Raw genomic sequence first — 16,015 nt, forward strand, 5'->3', positions numbered from 1 at the left:
GCACATACTGTTCAATTTCTACCTCCATGTAGCTATTTTTATTTCTACTCAATTTGAAAATTGTTTCCTTGGGTCCTGTGACACCATTTTCTGACCTGTAAACAGTCTGAAGGAACATTCAGTTGAGAATTTATCTATTCTGCTGGGGTATGCATTTCAATGCCGTAATATTTAGTATCATCAGTTCAATTTGCACTGGCAGATATGACACTGTAGCTCATTATTGAGAACTTCTTTTAGAAACAGATTATCCAATTTTTCAGTAATATTCTTGGAAGAAGTAGGTACTAAAACTATAATTAAGTTAATAATTCATAACCTGCATTTCAGAACAGTTTCCTAGACAGCAGAAATGGGTTTCTATTACCCAAAATACTTTATCGAAATGATAGCAATCTGAAATTTTGTTCACGGTTCTGTTTTTTTTGCACTCGCCCCGCCTCATGACTGATCAGGCTTGGACTGCATTAAAACCTCTTTAGAAATTTGCTAATTATTATGGCACTCCACTTGTGTCTTAATTATTGAATGGTTCTTCCCAGCTGTAGAACCCCCAGAGGTACTTTCTGCACCGGAGCAGAGATGGTGAACTATTTTGAGGCAGGGAAACCCTGAAAAATGCTTTTTCTGAATGTTCTGCAGTTTTTAACTGCAAAGTGTCTTCAAGTGTTTTTTTGACGATTTCCCACCTGCAGCCAGTCTGATTGACAGGATGGAGGCCTGTCAGGCCTGGAAACATACAGCACAAAAGGATGGGAGAGGGTCTGATGGTGATAGGCAGTGGTATTTTAATTGCGTAGCTTATTGGGCCAGACAGAAATATTCCTGCTGCCTCTGACCCACAATCAGTGCTATAAAAGGCTTAGGATTCAGCCTTTCTCGCTTTCCTCAGCTTCACGAAACTGGGCAAACATAGCTGACTGAATTTGAAATAGAATAACAATTGAAATAAGCAGAGTCTATCCTGCTTCAATGGCCACATCACCTCCTTTGAGTCAATTGGTCATCCTCCCCATGTGCATTAAAACGTGAAATGGGTGGATTGGATGTAGGTTGGCTTCCTGTTTCAGAGGTTTTGAATTTTAACCTCTGATCAAGCCCAGACCTGGCCGTTTCTGGAAGTTGAGATTCAGTCCATGAGTTTACATACTGTTGGATATTTGTACCCTTTCATTCCTAGTACATGACAGAATGATGCTTTCAAATATGTCAGATGTCAGAGGTAGGTTCTTTATCCAGAGAGTAGTGGGGGCATGGAATGCATTGCCAGTGGAAGTAGTTGAGTCGGAAACATCAGGGACCTTCAAGCAGCTATTGGATAGGTACATGGATTACGGTAAAATGATATAGTGTAGATTTATTTGTTCTTAAGGGCAGCACGGTAGCATTGTGGATAGCACAACTGCTTCACAGCTCCAGGGTCCCAGGTTCGATTCCGGCTTGGGTCACGGTCTGTGCGGAGTCTGCACATCCTCCCCGTGTCTGCGTGGGTTTCCTCCGGGTGCTCCGGTTTCCTCCCACAGTCTAAAGATGTGCAGGTTAGGTGGATTGGCCATGATAAATTGCCCTTAGTGTCCAAAATTGCCCTTAGTGTTGGGTGGAGGTGTTGACTTTGGGTAGGATGCTCTTTCCAAGAGCTGGTGCAGACTCAATGGGCTGAATGGCCTCCTTCTGCACTGCAAATTCAATGATAATCTATGATTAATCTAGGACAAAGGTTCGGCACAACATTGTGGGCCGAAGGGCCTGTTCTGTGCTGTATTTTTCTATGTTCTATGTACTCTTAACCAGATTTTAACATGGATTAACTGTAACATCTGAAAATATTTTCCCCAAGCATTTGAAAATGAATGGATAATTCTTTCAAACATCTCAGCTATGTTTAGAAACTGAAATCAGCAAGATTACTTCTCTGATCCTACTTTACAGTTATTTAAAGTTCTTCAGACACAAGGAAATTGAAATTGTTACCATCATAGTAGACAATGGCTCCTACAAGCTGATCTTTTTTCAGCATGGGGAAAAGTTCCAGAGCTCTTGACTTGCTAAGGACATAACTTCTTTTCAAACACTGACTTCCTGCCACAAAGTCGTACATCTTTATCCCAGCCCAGTAATAAGGGAACTGCCACCACCTATAGGATAAAAACGAAAGATAGTGTGGTGAACTGGAGTGTACATGCTTTACAAGTGTATAAATCGTGAAGCACCTTGTGAATTGCTGCATTGTTTCAAAGATTCTGTACCTGCTGGAACAGAACATATCCCTATTATCAAAACAGAGGTATTATGTTTCTCAAACAATCTCATGGTTACATTAATAAATCTGTAAAGTTGCCATCTGTTATTAAGAAAAAGCTTTTGTAAAGGCGGACCGTTGTCAGTTTTTAAAATAATGTAAGGTTGTCCACCCAACAGATTTTCTCATGTGCCAATTTACAATGTGATACTGAATCGGGTCTCTAGTCTAGGGCACTGGTGTACCATAAACAGACAACTCATAATATACATAAAGCAGAAACAAATTGATTTCATCTCTGTATACAGCATAACTAGACATTTTCCTGTAGCCAAAAATCCCAGTTATTCAATTATTTTGTATATATTCTATGTATAATCACATAAGCACATTGATTTTTAAACTTAAACACATAGCAATTCCTCTCTGACACCTGATTTTTTTTTTTATTCGTTCATGGGATGTAGGCGTTGCTGGGAGACCAGCATTTATTGTCCATCCCTAAGGACATTTAAGAGTCAAGCACATTACTGTGGATATGGAGTCACATGTAGGCCAGGCCAGGTAAGGTGACAATAGAGGACATTGGTGAACCAGATGGGTTTTTACGACAATCAACAATGGTTTCATGGTCATCTTTAGACTTCTAATTCCAGATTTTTGTTTATTGAATTCAAATTTCACCATCTGCCATGGCGGGATTCGAACCCTGGTCCCCAGAGCAGGACTCTGGGCCTCTGGATAACTAGCCAAGCAACAACACCACTACACCACTGCCTCCCCCCTTCCTATATGACCAAAAGATATTTGACCTCATCAGCATGATTTCCAAGGCCATGAATGAAATAAAAAAGTTTCCCAGAATCTTATTCAATAAATTGTATAAAATATGTTCTAGATTCGCAAATGTATTGTCAACCCCAATTCAAATTAGGGGCAGCACGGTAGCATTGTGGATAGCACAATTGCTTCACAGCTCCAGGGTCCCAGGTTCGATTCCGGCTTGGGTCACTGTCTGTGCGGAGTCTGCACATCCTCCCCGTGTGTGCGTGGGTTTCCTCCGGGTGCTCCGGTTTCCTCCCACAGTCCAAAGATGTGCAGGTTAGGTGGATTGGCCATGATAAATTGCCCTTAGTGTCCAAAATTGCCCTTAGTGTTGGGTGGGGTTACTGGGTTATGGGGATCGGGTGGAGATGTTGACCTTGGGTAGGGTGCGCTTTCCAAGAGCCGGTGCAGTCTCGATGGGCTGAATGGCCTCCTTCTGCACTGTAAAACTGTAAATTCTATGTTAAATCTTCCCCTTATTGGCAGAATTTATTTGAAAATATCTACAATCGACTTTCGCTGGCCCTACACAGTAAAAATACAAGTGTGTTTTAATCCTGTAACCTATGTATCAGGGGCAGGATTCTCCGATATCTCGGCAGAGTCCCCGCGCAGTCGTGAACGCCGCGAGTGTTACAACGGCGCCAAACGGCACCGATCACAACTGATTCAGGGCCCGAAAATGGGCTAGCAGCGGGGCCGCGAGGAATTCGGGGGGTGGGGGGGGGGGTGGGGGCGTGGTGCAAAAGCAGCATCGTAATCGCGCGACGCCCAACTGACGCTGCGCACCGTCATAAAGTGCGCGATCCACGCACAGGACCCAGGAGGACGAGATGGCTGAGCCCCGACGAGCCGCACCGAGGTTCCGCGACACGGACCTGGACACCCTGCTTGATGAGGTGGAGCAACGCAGGGCCATCCTCTACCCAAGACATGGACATCGCCAACCATCAAGCACCGTGAGGTGCGGCTGACGTGAGCTTGGCACCGCTGTCAGTGCTTTGGGGCACACCCCCCCGGTCCGGGAATCAGTGTAGAAAGAAGCTCCACGACCTCACGAGGGCTGCCAGGGTAAGTGCCACGAGGGTGCCCCCGGTTCACACCCAGCATCCCCCCCCCCCCCCCCCCCAATGTCCCTCAGCAACCCCCCCTCCGGCACGAGGGGGGGGGGGGGGGATTTCAGGGTGCACAACGTTGTACTTGATCTACATGAGCACCTCGACCCCCTGGAGAGATGCCATGGCGTGGCTCCAACTGTCTCCCCACCCAGCATTAATGTAGCCTATATCTGCACGCCCTGATGATAACCGCCTAATTGTGATGCTTTATCCAACCCCCCCCCCCCCCCCCCCCCAGGACAAGACAGCTCACAACCATAGTGAGCGTATGAGAACCGGAGGTGGTTCGCCTGTGCTGCACCCCCTAACCATTCACGAGCAGAGGGCCCTGGATCTCGCTGGGGGATTCGGCACCCGGGAGGTAGCGTCATGCCAGGACGGAGGCGCAGAAGTAAGTGAGACAACCCTGCATGGTTACCCCCCACCTCCCCTCAGCCCGTCATCCCCCCTCACACTCTGCCCACTGCATCCCCGAACCCCTCCCCCCTCACACTCTGCCCACTGCACCCCCAAACCCCTCTCCCCTCATTCTGCCTACTGCAGCCACAAACCCCTCCCCCTTCACTCTGCCCACTGCACCCCCGTACCCCTCCCACCTCACTCTTCCCACTGCACCCCGGAACCCCTCACACTCTGCCCACTGCACCCCCTCCCCCTCACACTCTGCCCACTGCACCCCCTCCCCCTCACACTCTGCACCCCCGAACTGCTCCCCCCTCGCACTCTGCCCACTGCACCCCCGAACCCCTCCCCCCCTCACCCTGCCCCCACCACCACCGTACACCCGGCCCAGCGTGTCTAACGAACCCTGTATCATTGTGTTCCCCAGGGCCAGGGGCCGAACGTCCAGGGTCGTCTCGGGCAAGACCCAGCCGTCCATCCGGAAGCTTAGCCGCACCCAGGGACGTACGCCAGAGGGTGGAAGGAGGTCGTACAGGAGGGCTATCCTCTCAGTCCGGGATGCTGGAGGGGGACGCACAGAGACAACACTGAGGGACACAGGACGGACAGTGACGACAGTGATGGCCGTGAATTGCCCGAAGATAGGGCCATGAGCAACGACAGTGACGGGGACAGTGACGCACAGAGGACGGCCAGACAGTCCACGGAAACACCGGAATGGAACATGACATGGGCCGCGGGCGCCCTGCGTTGGGCCAAGAGGCGGCCCAGGACACACCCGACTTCTGGACGGATGATGACCTCGAGTTTGCGGCACTGCTGTCACCCACACCATAGCAGATACGCTCACCTCGGTTGGGCAAATAATTGATGAGGCTCACGGTCTGGTGCGCACCACACAGCTGAGCCGGTACAGCAGGTGGAGTTTGGAGCAGCCAATGGGCTGGACGGTCGGAGGGCAGCCCAGGCCCAGCTGCCGCCCAGACGGTTCCCGGGTTCCTGGATGTACTTGACCCACCCGGAGACCCGGGGACTGAAAAACGGGATGAGAGCCATCTTCCAGCACCTGCATCCGCGTCCAGGAGCAGGGAGTGGTGCCGCTCATCGCAGCCACCCAGGCCGACACCGCACGGGACGCGTCCGCGGTGGAGGCAATGGGTGAAACGGTCATCCATGGCCCAGGAGAGAGCTGCCCTCTCACAGGCAGCCATGCGCCAGAGCCAACAGGACATTGCCGCCGCTCTCCGGACACTGGCCGAGTCTCAGCAGGCCATGGCCCGGTCCCAGTAGGCCATGGCACAGTCCCAGCAGTCAATCGCTGAGAGCATCGGCCACCTGGCGCACGTGCTGGATGGCGTAGCGCACTCACAGGTTGAGGTTGCACAGTCCCTGGCAGAAATGTCGCACTCCCTGGGCTCCCTCTCTGCGAACGCTCGGACCCTGGTCAATACCGCTGCAGGCCTCCAGGACTGGCAGCGACAGATGTCGGTAGTGCGACGGGGCAGGTCTCCGATCGCACCTCCATCCCACTGTGAGACCCGGGGGCCACCAGGCTGCCCGAGGGAGGTGGTGGTTCTGGGGCCCGTCCCGGTAACTCCAGCAAGGAGGGTCCCTCCCATTCCGTCCCTGGCACATCTGGTGCAGCGGGCAGGACAGGGTGGCACCACGCCATCCAGCACGCCCGCCGAGCAGCCTGGCCCATCGAAGCCGGGCTGTCCCAGGAAATCCGTGCCGATGGGGAGCCATGTCGCAGGGCGTGATTCTCAGCAGTCCGCCTCTACTCCTGCTGTACCATCTGGGGATACACCTAGGCGTAGTGGTAGGGCCCGTAAGGCAAAGAAGCTAGACACATAGTTAGTTGGCACGGCTGCAGGGCACAGTTTAGTTGTAGGGGCTAGGGCATCTATCTCTGAATGTCACAATTAAAGTCACTGTTGCACCGAATTTTGAAGACTCTGTGCTATGTCTGGTGCCAGGGGGCTCGTGAGGGTGACCGAGTGGCGCTGGGGTTTACATTCGGTGCAACGGTGATGCCGGGTGAGCGCCCCCCCCCCCCCCCCAAACCGGACACCGTTGTCCTCGGCACTCCAATGCCAGCTACCCAACATGGGCACGCGATGGAGTGTCCGTGACGAACGTAGTGACCACTGAGGTGGATGGTTCAGCTATAGCATGGGGCAGACCACCTGGATGTTCATCGAGTATGTGCCCTTTCTGTTCATGAACACGTCCCTGTTGTCTGCAGGCGGGCGCATGGGGACGTGCACGCCATCGATGACACCCTGGACCATCAGTATCCCGGTCACCTTGGAGAATCCACATGCCCGTGCTTCCTGCTGTGTGCGGTCCTTGAGAAATTGAATGTACCTGTCAGTGATGGCGTACAAGGAATCGGTCACTGACCGGATTCACCTGTGGACCGATGCCTGTGAGATCCCGGATAGGTCCCCGCTCGGCGCCTGGAAAGAACCGGTTGCATAAAAGTTTAGGACCACCGTCACCATCACCTTGACGGAGACCGGTATAGCGTGTCCTCCTCCCGTTCCACGTGGTGCGCCACGAGGTGGCATATATGTGCGACCGTCTCCCTGCTGAACCGTAGTCTCCTCCTGCATGTAATGTCCGGTAGGGCCTCGAAGGACATTCGGTCACGGTAAACCCTAAGCCTTGCTGGGCACCTGTGGCGCCCTGACACCACCAGCACTGGCTCCTCCTCCCCTTCTGCACATCGATATCAGTGCCCGCATCCTGTGCATTCCCGACGATCTAGTGGTCAATGTTCCCCTCAGCATCCCCCTGGATATTCTGGCCCTGAGCGCCTGCAGCCTGCGTGGCGATGACGGCCATCCGTATTGGCGGTATCTGCGGCCATCCCCTCAGCAGCAGCCGTTGCATCCGCTGCCATTCTGAGCCGTCGCAGTCTACGCTGCCGGATGGCCACCTGCAGTGCAGCGGCTCCAACCACTGCAGTGAACATCGCTGTCTGGTTGGCATACATGGTGACCTGCAGGAGGGTGGTGGGGGGCAGAGAAACAACATGTTACACGGAGGTTCTTGGACACCTCGGCAGCCAGGTGGCATGGGATACCTGTGTGCCCCGGTCGCGCTGCAGACACGCTGCCAGCCTAACCCCTGGTCACTGTCAGCGTACACCGGTCAGTTCACACCGTCCTCCTCACCGATGCGCCAGTTGCCTGTGCCCATCAGCGAAACGACAACTTGCAGGCGTGTCCTCGTCACCGTCCTGCGACGGCAGGGCGGCTAACATGTGGCATCCGCTCACCCTCCCCTCCCCTCCTCCACCTACCCCCCCCCTCCCCTCCCTCCTCCCCCCCTCCCCCTCCCTCCTCCCCCCCTCCCCCCTCCCTCCCCCCCCATCCCCTCCCCCCCCTCCTCCCCCATCCCCTCCCCCCCTCCCCTCCCCCCCCTCCCCTCCCCCCTCCCCCCCCCCTCCCCCCCCTCCCCCCCTCCCATCCCCTCCCCCCTCCCCTCCCCCTCCCCCCTCCTCCTCCCCCCCTCCCCCTCCCTCCTCCCCCCCTCCCCTCCTCCTCCCCTCCCCCCCTCCTCCTCTCACCCCCCCCCCTCCTCCTCTCACCCCCCCTCCCCTCCTCCTCTCTCCCCCCCTCCCCTCTCCCCCCCTCCCCCTCGCCCCCCTCCCCCTCCCCCCCCTCCCCTCCTCCTCTCTCCCCCCCTCCCCCTCCCCCCCCTCCCCCTCCCCTCCCCCCTCCCCCCTCCCCCTCCCCTCCTCCTCTCTCCCCCCCTCCCCCTCCCCCCCCTCCCCCTCCCCCTCCCCCCTCCCCCCTCCCCCTCCCCTCCTCCTCCCCTTCCCCTCCCCTCCTCCTCCCTCCTCCTCTCTCCCCCCCTCCCCCTCTCCCTCCCCCTCCCCCTCCTCCTCCCCTCCTCCTCCCTCCCTCCTCCCCCCCTCCCCTCCTCCTCCCCCTCCCCCTCCCCTCCTCCTCCCCCCCCCTCCTCCTCCCCCCCCCCCTACCAAAATTAACACTTGGCATTTTTTTGAAAAAGTCCACCTATAGCCTCTGGAGCAGATGTAATGTTTACAGTGTTTTATCACTGGCTTTCCGAACACAGTATACAGCAGGCATTGTCAAACCTGTGGGTCGCGGGCGGGTGTCGGGAGGGTCGCGGAGCCGTCCGTCGCGGTGCTCCCGATTGCGCAAATCTGCGCGCAACAGTCACAGCAGCCGGCTGTCAATAACGCTGGCTGCAAGCGGCCTTCAAAATGGCCTTGAACACGAAAAGGAAATGCGGCCGCACTGCGCATGGGTGCCAGATCATCGGCGCGCATGCGCGCTGATGATCGGGCACCCATGCGCAGTGCTGCCGCTTTTTTTTTTTTAAACGGTCGCAGCTCTTTGTTTTACAAGTTCGCCTGGGGGGTTTATTTCGTAGAATCTTTGGACAGATGGAGACTCCATACTTTCCGACACCGGAAGGCTTCACCTTCATCCAACAGGTTCCATTGGAGGAGTGTGTACGAGTACCCAAAACCATTTCCTCCATTTTTGTCAGCAGCAAAGAAGGTAAGAGAAAATGGTGGGTCGCGCCGGTCGGGTCGTGCCGGTCGGCCGGCGTGGGTCCCGCCGGTTGGCCGGTGTGGGTCGCGCAGGTCGGCCGGGGTGGGTCTCGCAGGTAGGCCGGTTGGTAAAAATGGGTCCCTGGGAAAAAAGTTTAAAGAACACTGGTATTCAGGATTATCCATCCAAATTCCTTAAAATCTTAGAAGATACTCATGCCTAAAACATTTTCCCTGAGGCAGCAGTCATCCTTTACTGAGGAAGTTTCTTCAGGCTTTTGTACTTGAGCCAGCTCTGGTGTCATTATTGCTTTCAAAATCCCATCCGGGCCAAAATGAAGGACGAGTAGTTTCTCTCTTTTCTTGCAAGTAATAAATGTCATTGCTGTTTTGAAGTCATTCACTGGGTCAGGTGCAATACTGACAATGGTGAAGAGAAAAATCATAGCTGTTCATTGTTGGGACCAAGCTCTGGCAGCCACACACTGGCTAAATAAGGTACCCTGGGGCTAAACAGTCAAATGAAAATCAGAGCAAAATGAAAAGCAACTACTACAAAGAAGGAAAAGCATTTGGTTTTTCCAATTAGTGAAAAACTACTTTAAATGTTCACCTTCATAATAAGTAGCTTGAAAAAACACATTAAAAAATGCGAAAAGACTTTTGGTGTGGTTGCGCAAAGGTATGAATAAGTCCTGTTACAAACAAGTTTCATATTATTACAACTAATGTGACAAGTGCTTTAAAGCAATACGGCAGGGGCAACACATGGCACAGTGGTTAGCACTGCTGCCTCACGGCACCGAGGTCCCAGGTTCGATCCGGCTCTGGGTCACTGTCCTTATGGAGTTTGTACATTCTCCCCGTATTTACATGGGTCTCACCCCCACAACCTAAAGATGTGCAGGGTACAGCTCAATTGTGCTGTTTTGATCAGCACAACTGCCCCTGGATCAGCCTAACTGACACACAAAATTGCATTCAGCACAACTCGAGTTTCTATTATTTTTTTTCTGTTAGTTTTAAATACATTTGAAGCAGGTCCTTCCTCAAAACTGATCGCACCTCTGGGTGAGTTAATCGCCATAGATAATTTCCACAAACTACAACCTTCAAAGAGGTTTTAAAAATTAAGCTGTAGTTAGCTTTTTCTTTTCTGGTTCCAGGGAGTTTCATGCAGTGCCTCTTTTGGCCATAGCAACGTTGTTGCTGGAGGGACTGGAGGGCTGGCAGCCAATCTGAAGGCAGATCTTCCTCCTGAGAGAGGGGCGGAAGTCCCGCCTTTTACCAATCAAAGCCTATTAGAGCGCAAAATGGCAGCGGGACGATCCTAAACATTCAGCTACTGGTTTCCCCGACAAAGGTGAAGGCACCCATCATCACAGAAAAAGATTCAGAAGATTTTAAAAGTGAAGTGGCCAGAGAACAAGGAAATACTTCGAACCATAGAATCCCTACAGTGCAGAAGGAAGCCATTTGCTTATCGAGTCTGCACCGACCCTCTGAAAGAGCACCCTATCTAGACCCATGCCCCTTCCCTATCCCTATAACCTCACCTAACCTGCATCTTTGGACTGTGGGACGAAACCAGAATACCTGGAGGAAGCCCTGGCAGACACGAGGAGAAAGTGCAAACTCCACACAGTCACCTAAGCCCGGAACTGAATCCGGATCCCTGGCGATGTGAGGTAGCAGTGCTAACCACTGTGCCAGCATGCCGCCCCAACCAGAATATTCATCGGGATTGTTCTGTTTTATTCTAGTTTCATCCCTGATTTAGTTAATACATTTTCCCCACTGTGTCAGCTGCTGAAAGGTGAAATACATTGGGAGAGGTCTGCAGAATTCCAGAAGACATTCGAAGAAGTGAAGAAAGTACTGATTAGCGATGCTGTTTCAGCCCACCATGATCCCAAGACACAAGCGGTGTAAACACACAAATAAAAGATTTAGTAACAGGTCATTCAGCACTTCGAGCTTAGTTCACCATTCGATAAGCTCAAGGCTGATCTGCTTTTAGTGTGTGATGCTTCACCTTAATGGTTAGATGTGGTCCTATGTTGTATATCGGAAGACACTTCGGAGAATTTTCTTCAGATACATTAACAAAGTCAGAGCAAAATCACTCAAGTTGAGGGAATTCATTTTGTTAACTGACCACCAAAACTAATTCAACCATATTTGGTTCAAAAAAGGGGTATCATCTCTACTGGTAGCACAGATTCAGAGGTGGGTCTTGATTTTGATGACCCATCAGTACAATATTAAGTACAATGGGCTGGATTCTCCATCGGCGGGATCCTCTGCTTCGCCGGCAGCGCACTCAAGCCGGCGGATTTCCCGACAGCGTAGGGGTGCCCACAATGGGAAACCCCAATGGCCAGTTGCAGGGATGGAGGATCTTGTGCTCGCGGGGACACGCTGCACCAGAAAACGAGTGCGGCGGGACGGAGAATCCTGTCCAATAAGTCTGCAGATCATGCTGTACAGACTGTGAAGAGGTCTTTGCAAAAGTACAGGCAGTAACTTCCATGTTTCCCTTTGACACAAGCTAGATAATGTTCTGTTCTCTTGCAGAATAATCCTACATAGAATTTTTTTTACAGTGCAGAAGGAGGCCATTTCAGCCCATCGGGTCTGCACCGGCCCTTACAAAGAGCACCCTACTGAAGCCCATTTATCCACCCTATCCCCGTAACCCAGTAACCCCCACTTAACATTTTTTGGACACCAAGGGCAATTTAGCACGGCCAATCCACCTAATCTGCACATCTTTGGACTGTGGGAGGAAACCAGAGCACCCGGGGGAAACCCACGCAGACACGGGGAGAACATGCAGACTTCGCACAGAGAGTGACCCAGCCGGGAATCAAAACTGGGACCCTGGAGCTGTGAAGCAACTGTGCTAACCACTATGCTACCGTGCTACCCTTAAACAAGTCTACAACAAGTTGCTCCCTTTAACAGTTAATATTTAAATACGTTCCTAGAACAAGATTTAGTTTGTTTAAGACAGATGTTATTTACAAATTAAGGCAAAAGCAAAACAAAGTGAAGACGAGCCATTGATTATTATTGATTGATGATACACCAGGCACAAAACTTAAGAGTTCAGTTATGGTCACAAGGTGATGGTGATAAGCAGAAGGGATGTGATTGGGTAAATTGTCTGGGTACATTTACATATCTGGTGAAGATTGGAGAGAGACTCAGCCAGTGACATCTTGATCTCATCTTCTTGAAAAAGGAAATGTGACCCTCCTATAGTCTTCCTACAGTTCAAAGTGAAAATCACAAAGAAATTGGAAGTTTAAAGATATTGCAAAATCAACTGATAAAGCAAAATGAGTTAGAGTCTTGGTCTAAGACAAATCTGTCAATGTCACAGTCATAACCAAGTGGTGTTGGTGGCGAAAGTCAAACGTTCAGGGTTGACAGTCAAATGTTGATAAAGTAGAGTAAAGTTCATGGAAATGGACTAGGGAGAAGATAGCCAGACAGGTTCATTGTTAAACTCAATGTTCAGTCCAGAAGGCTGTAGAGTGCTGAGTGGAAAGAGGTGCTGTTCCTCAAGTTTGCATTGAGCTTCGCTGAAACACTGTGGCAGATCATGGACAGAAAGGTCAGAGTGGGAGGTCAGAGTGGGAGCAAAGTGGACAATTAAAATAATAAGCAACTGCAAGCTTGACGTCATGCTTACGGACTGAATGGAGGCATTCCACAAAGCAGTCACCCAGACTCCAGTTTGCCTCCCAGAAGCAGAAGGGATCATATCATGAGCAGCGAATGCAGTACACTAAGTTGAAAGGAGTACAAGTGAATCACTGGCAAGGACAGTTTGAGTAGAGAAGCCTATGCTCTCTGGAGTTTAGAAGAATGAGTGATGATTTCTTTGAAACATCTAAAATTCTTAAGAGGTTGGCAGATTCTGCAAAAATGTTAATGTCAGATTAAGTTCTCAGCTATTTAGAACGGAGGGAAGAAATGTCTTCATTCAAAAAGGGGTGAATATCTGGAATTCCTTTCCTTAGAAAGCTTATGCATGTTCAATTGTTAAGTATATTCAAGACAGTGATCGATAGATTTTTTGGCACAAGGGAAATAAAGGGTAATGTGGATAGTGCAGAAAGGTTGGGTTGAGGTACAAGATCAGTCATGTTGAAAGGCAGAGAAGGTTCAAAAGGGCCAAATGGCCTCCTCCACCTCCTATTTATGTTCTCATGTAATTTGGGGGGTGTAGTAACTGCAAAAAAATGGTATGCCAGATAAATGTAACACCTGGAGGGATTTCTACTCATCACCAAGATTAACCTGGATATAAAACAAGTTAACTGTCAAAGAACATTTAGAATATTAGGATATATTTCAATACAGACAGAATCAGCACATAGCATTTCCATTATATTACAAAATGCTTACTTGTAAAGAGGAAGCATTATCGGCAACTGTTTTGCAATATGTGGGGCAACATCAAGTAAGTTGGCACGTTCCATGAGTGCTTCTTTCACTAGTTTATACTACAAAAGGAAAATAATTGGAAGTTACAATCATTGTTATATGTAATTTATTGACTGTTTAGTTGGTCTGGAAAGAAGGTAGAAAGATTAGCAGCTCATAGCTTTGTTTATCAGCAAATGTATTCAATTAATATTCATTTCAAGATAACATCAGAAATAATACATATTCTTGTCCAACTAATAATGTTAGGCATATTTATTCTAACTCAAGAATGTTTATTAATAATACCTGATCAATATCTAAATTCATGAATGCTTTCTGTAGATATCGTACACCTCCATGAATAAGCTTGGTGCTTTTGCTACTGGCCCCAGAAGAGAAGTCCTCTCTCTCTATTAGTGCAGTTTTGAGACCTAGGCAGAAATAAAATGATTCGCTGTAGATTTTTCATCCAATATTTCACATATCACTTAGTATTATAACAATGTGTTTCCTTCACTTAAAGACTGTCTTTGTCAAATGAAAAATTAGCTAAGAGTTGATTTGCCTCTTCCATGCATTCCGTGGATGGTCAAAGCGTGTAGCACAGAACGAGGAGCAATCATTTTACCTGGCCTGGTCTGGCCCAGGTGCATTCTGAATACACCCAGCTCTTTGCAAAAACTTTATCATCTGCATTCAATAGTGTTCATTTGCACTAATTTGACATCAATTACGCTCATCCAGTGATCATTTGGCATCAACTGTGCTCAAAAGCAATCATTTAACATTGCAAGTAACCTAACTGCCATCAATGTCACCAATTTGCTAAATCAGTGTTTAAACATTTGCAATTCGCAACATTATTTACCTAAAGCAGTTGGACGCTAAAAATGATCATAGAATTCATTTTCCATAAATCTGAATTTCGCAAGCTTGAAGCATCCTAAAACAGAGATAACCTTCCCTCTCTCCCCCCCCCCCCCCCCCCCCGACTGTTCCTGTTCTCCCTTCTCTCTCTCAACTCCCTCCCCATCTCTCCCCACCTCTCTCTCAATTCCCTCTCCTCGCTCTCTAACTCCCCCATCTCTATCCATTTCTTATCTACCTCAAGGCCCCGCCCAGCCCTACAACACCTGGAGAGCTCAGTTTCCAGGGCTGACTGGAACTGGAAATGACAGTGAGGCTGACCCTGCTGCAGTTTCCAGCAGGAATGGGAACAGCAATGGCACAGAGAACAAGTTGAGTATTGAGTTGGGGGGGGGGGGGGGGGGTTCAAATGGGTTAGTGGCAGCCTGAATTTCAGCAGTGGTAGAGGGGCCCAAGGCCCCTGCCCAATCATCTGTACTATCAGTGGGATATCACGCTGGCCTGGAACAAATCCGGTCCAAGATGACGTGGACATGCCAATACTCACCAGGAAGCGTGCCTGGGGCAGCTTGTGGAGATCGAAAGATGGAGGCCTCCAGCGATCATGGACCCTGGTCCTGAGAGAGATGCTGCAGAATAGGTGAGCTGGTATGGAGCAGTAGTGTGAAAAGGCCAAACCAGTGTGAATGGGCATGGAAGGGTGTGCAGGTTTAATGGGCATGGGGGGTCTTTGCAGGTGTGAGCGGGCATGTTGGAGGGGAGGGGGGGGGAATGGATGGGGTTCAGAAGGAGAGGTCCCTGGTGCCCTGTGGGCAAACTGAGGTAATTGGTGATTTGAAGGGCCAGGGAGGGTTAGTGGGAACAGTGGGAGCCGGGTAGGAGCACTGACGGGTAAAGGGGTGCTGAGGGTTGTTCGAGGGGATAGGGAAGGTGAGGCAGATTCTGGGGTTTACCCAATGGGGATCTACTGTCAGCGGGATGTGCTCCTCGGGAAAGTAGGGGATTACTTTGCCTCTCTGCACATTCATGATTCTGGGGAACATAGACCAAGGTTGCGGTGATCTACTAGAGATGGCGGTGTGTGTGGGGAGGGGGGGGGGGGGGGAAGAGGAGAGAAAGGGTGGCATGCGCAGGCATAAGGGCTGTGAATCACAAATAACCACATTAGACCTTATTAAATGTAAGCATATTCTATTTATAAAACTGTAATAACATGAACAATCATAGTGCACCCGTCAAATTAAAAATGGTTAGTCTTTCATTCCTTACCACTTCTTCGAGGCACTCCCCTGGCATACACAGCAGGGGTAGAGGCAGCCTACAAACCACTTTGTCCTGTTGCCTTGGATGACCAAGGTGGCCATCCTCTGGAAACCTGAGATCTGCTTGGTCCAGACTTACTTTGGCTGTCCTTTTCTTGGGCAGCTGCTCCCTCTGCTTAGTACGAGGCTGAAGGGGTCACAATTAAGGGGGGTTCCCAGGGGCCGGACCCTCTCAGAGACCCGGGTGGAGGCCCTAGGGGTGTCTCACAGCTGCTGTCCTTCCCTTTGAGTGCTTGAGGGTGCTTGCCTGACATCTTAAATAGAAAGATAC

The 16,015-nt window shown here is 50.5% G+C and overlaps 1 protein-coding gene across 6 annotated transcripts in view; it reads right to left on the minus strand.

Moving 5' to 3' along the window:
* Window positions 1–16,015, minus strand: part of gpd2 (glycerol-3-phosphate dehydrogenase 2 (mitochondrial)) — a 442,371-nt gene that overhangs the window by 64,387 nt on the left and 361,969 nt on the right. For all 6 annotated transcript variants that reach the window (XM_072475144.1, XM_072475152.1, XM_072475162.1 and 3 more), the window contains 3 exons: window positions 13,862–13,986; window positions 13,535–13,632; window positions 1,972–2,135 (listed from right to left, as the gene is read on the minus strand). In XM_072475144.1, the coding sequence (XP_072331245.1) occupies window positions 1,972–2,135; window positions 13,535–13,632; window positions 13,862–13,986 (387 nt within the window). The remainder of the gene's footprint in view (window positions 1–1,971; window positions 2,136–13,534; window positions 13,633–13,861; window positions 13,987–16,015) is intronic.

Source organism: Scyliorhinus torazame, chromosome 2, assembly GCF_047496885.1.
Source record: "Scyliorhinus torazame isolate Kashiwa2021f chromosome 2, sScyTor2.1, whole genome shotgun sequence".
Taxonomy (NCBI): Eukaryota; Metazoa; Chordata; class Chondrichthyes; order Carcharhiniformes; family Scyliorhinidae; genus Scyliorhinus; species Scyliorhinus torazame.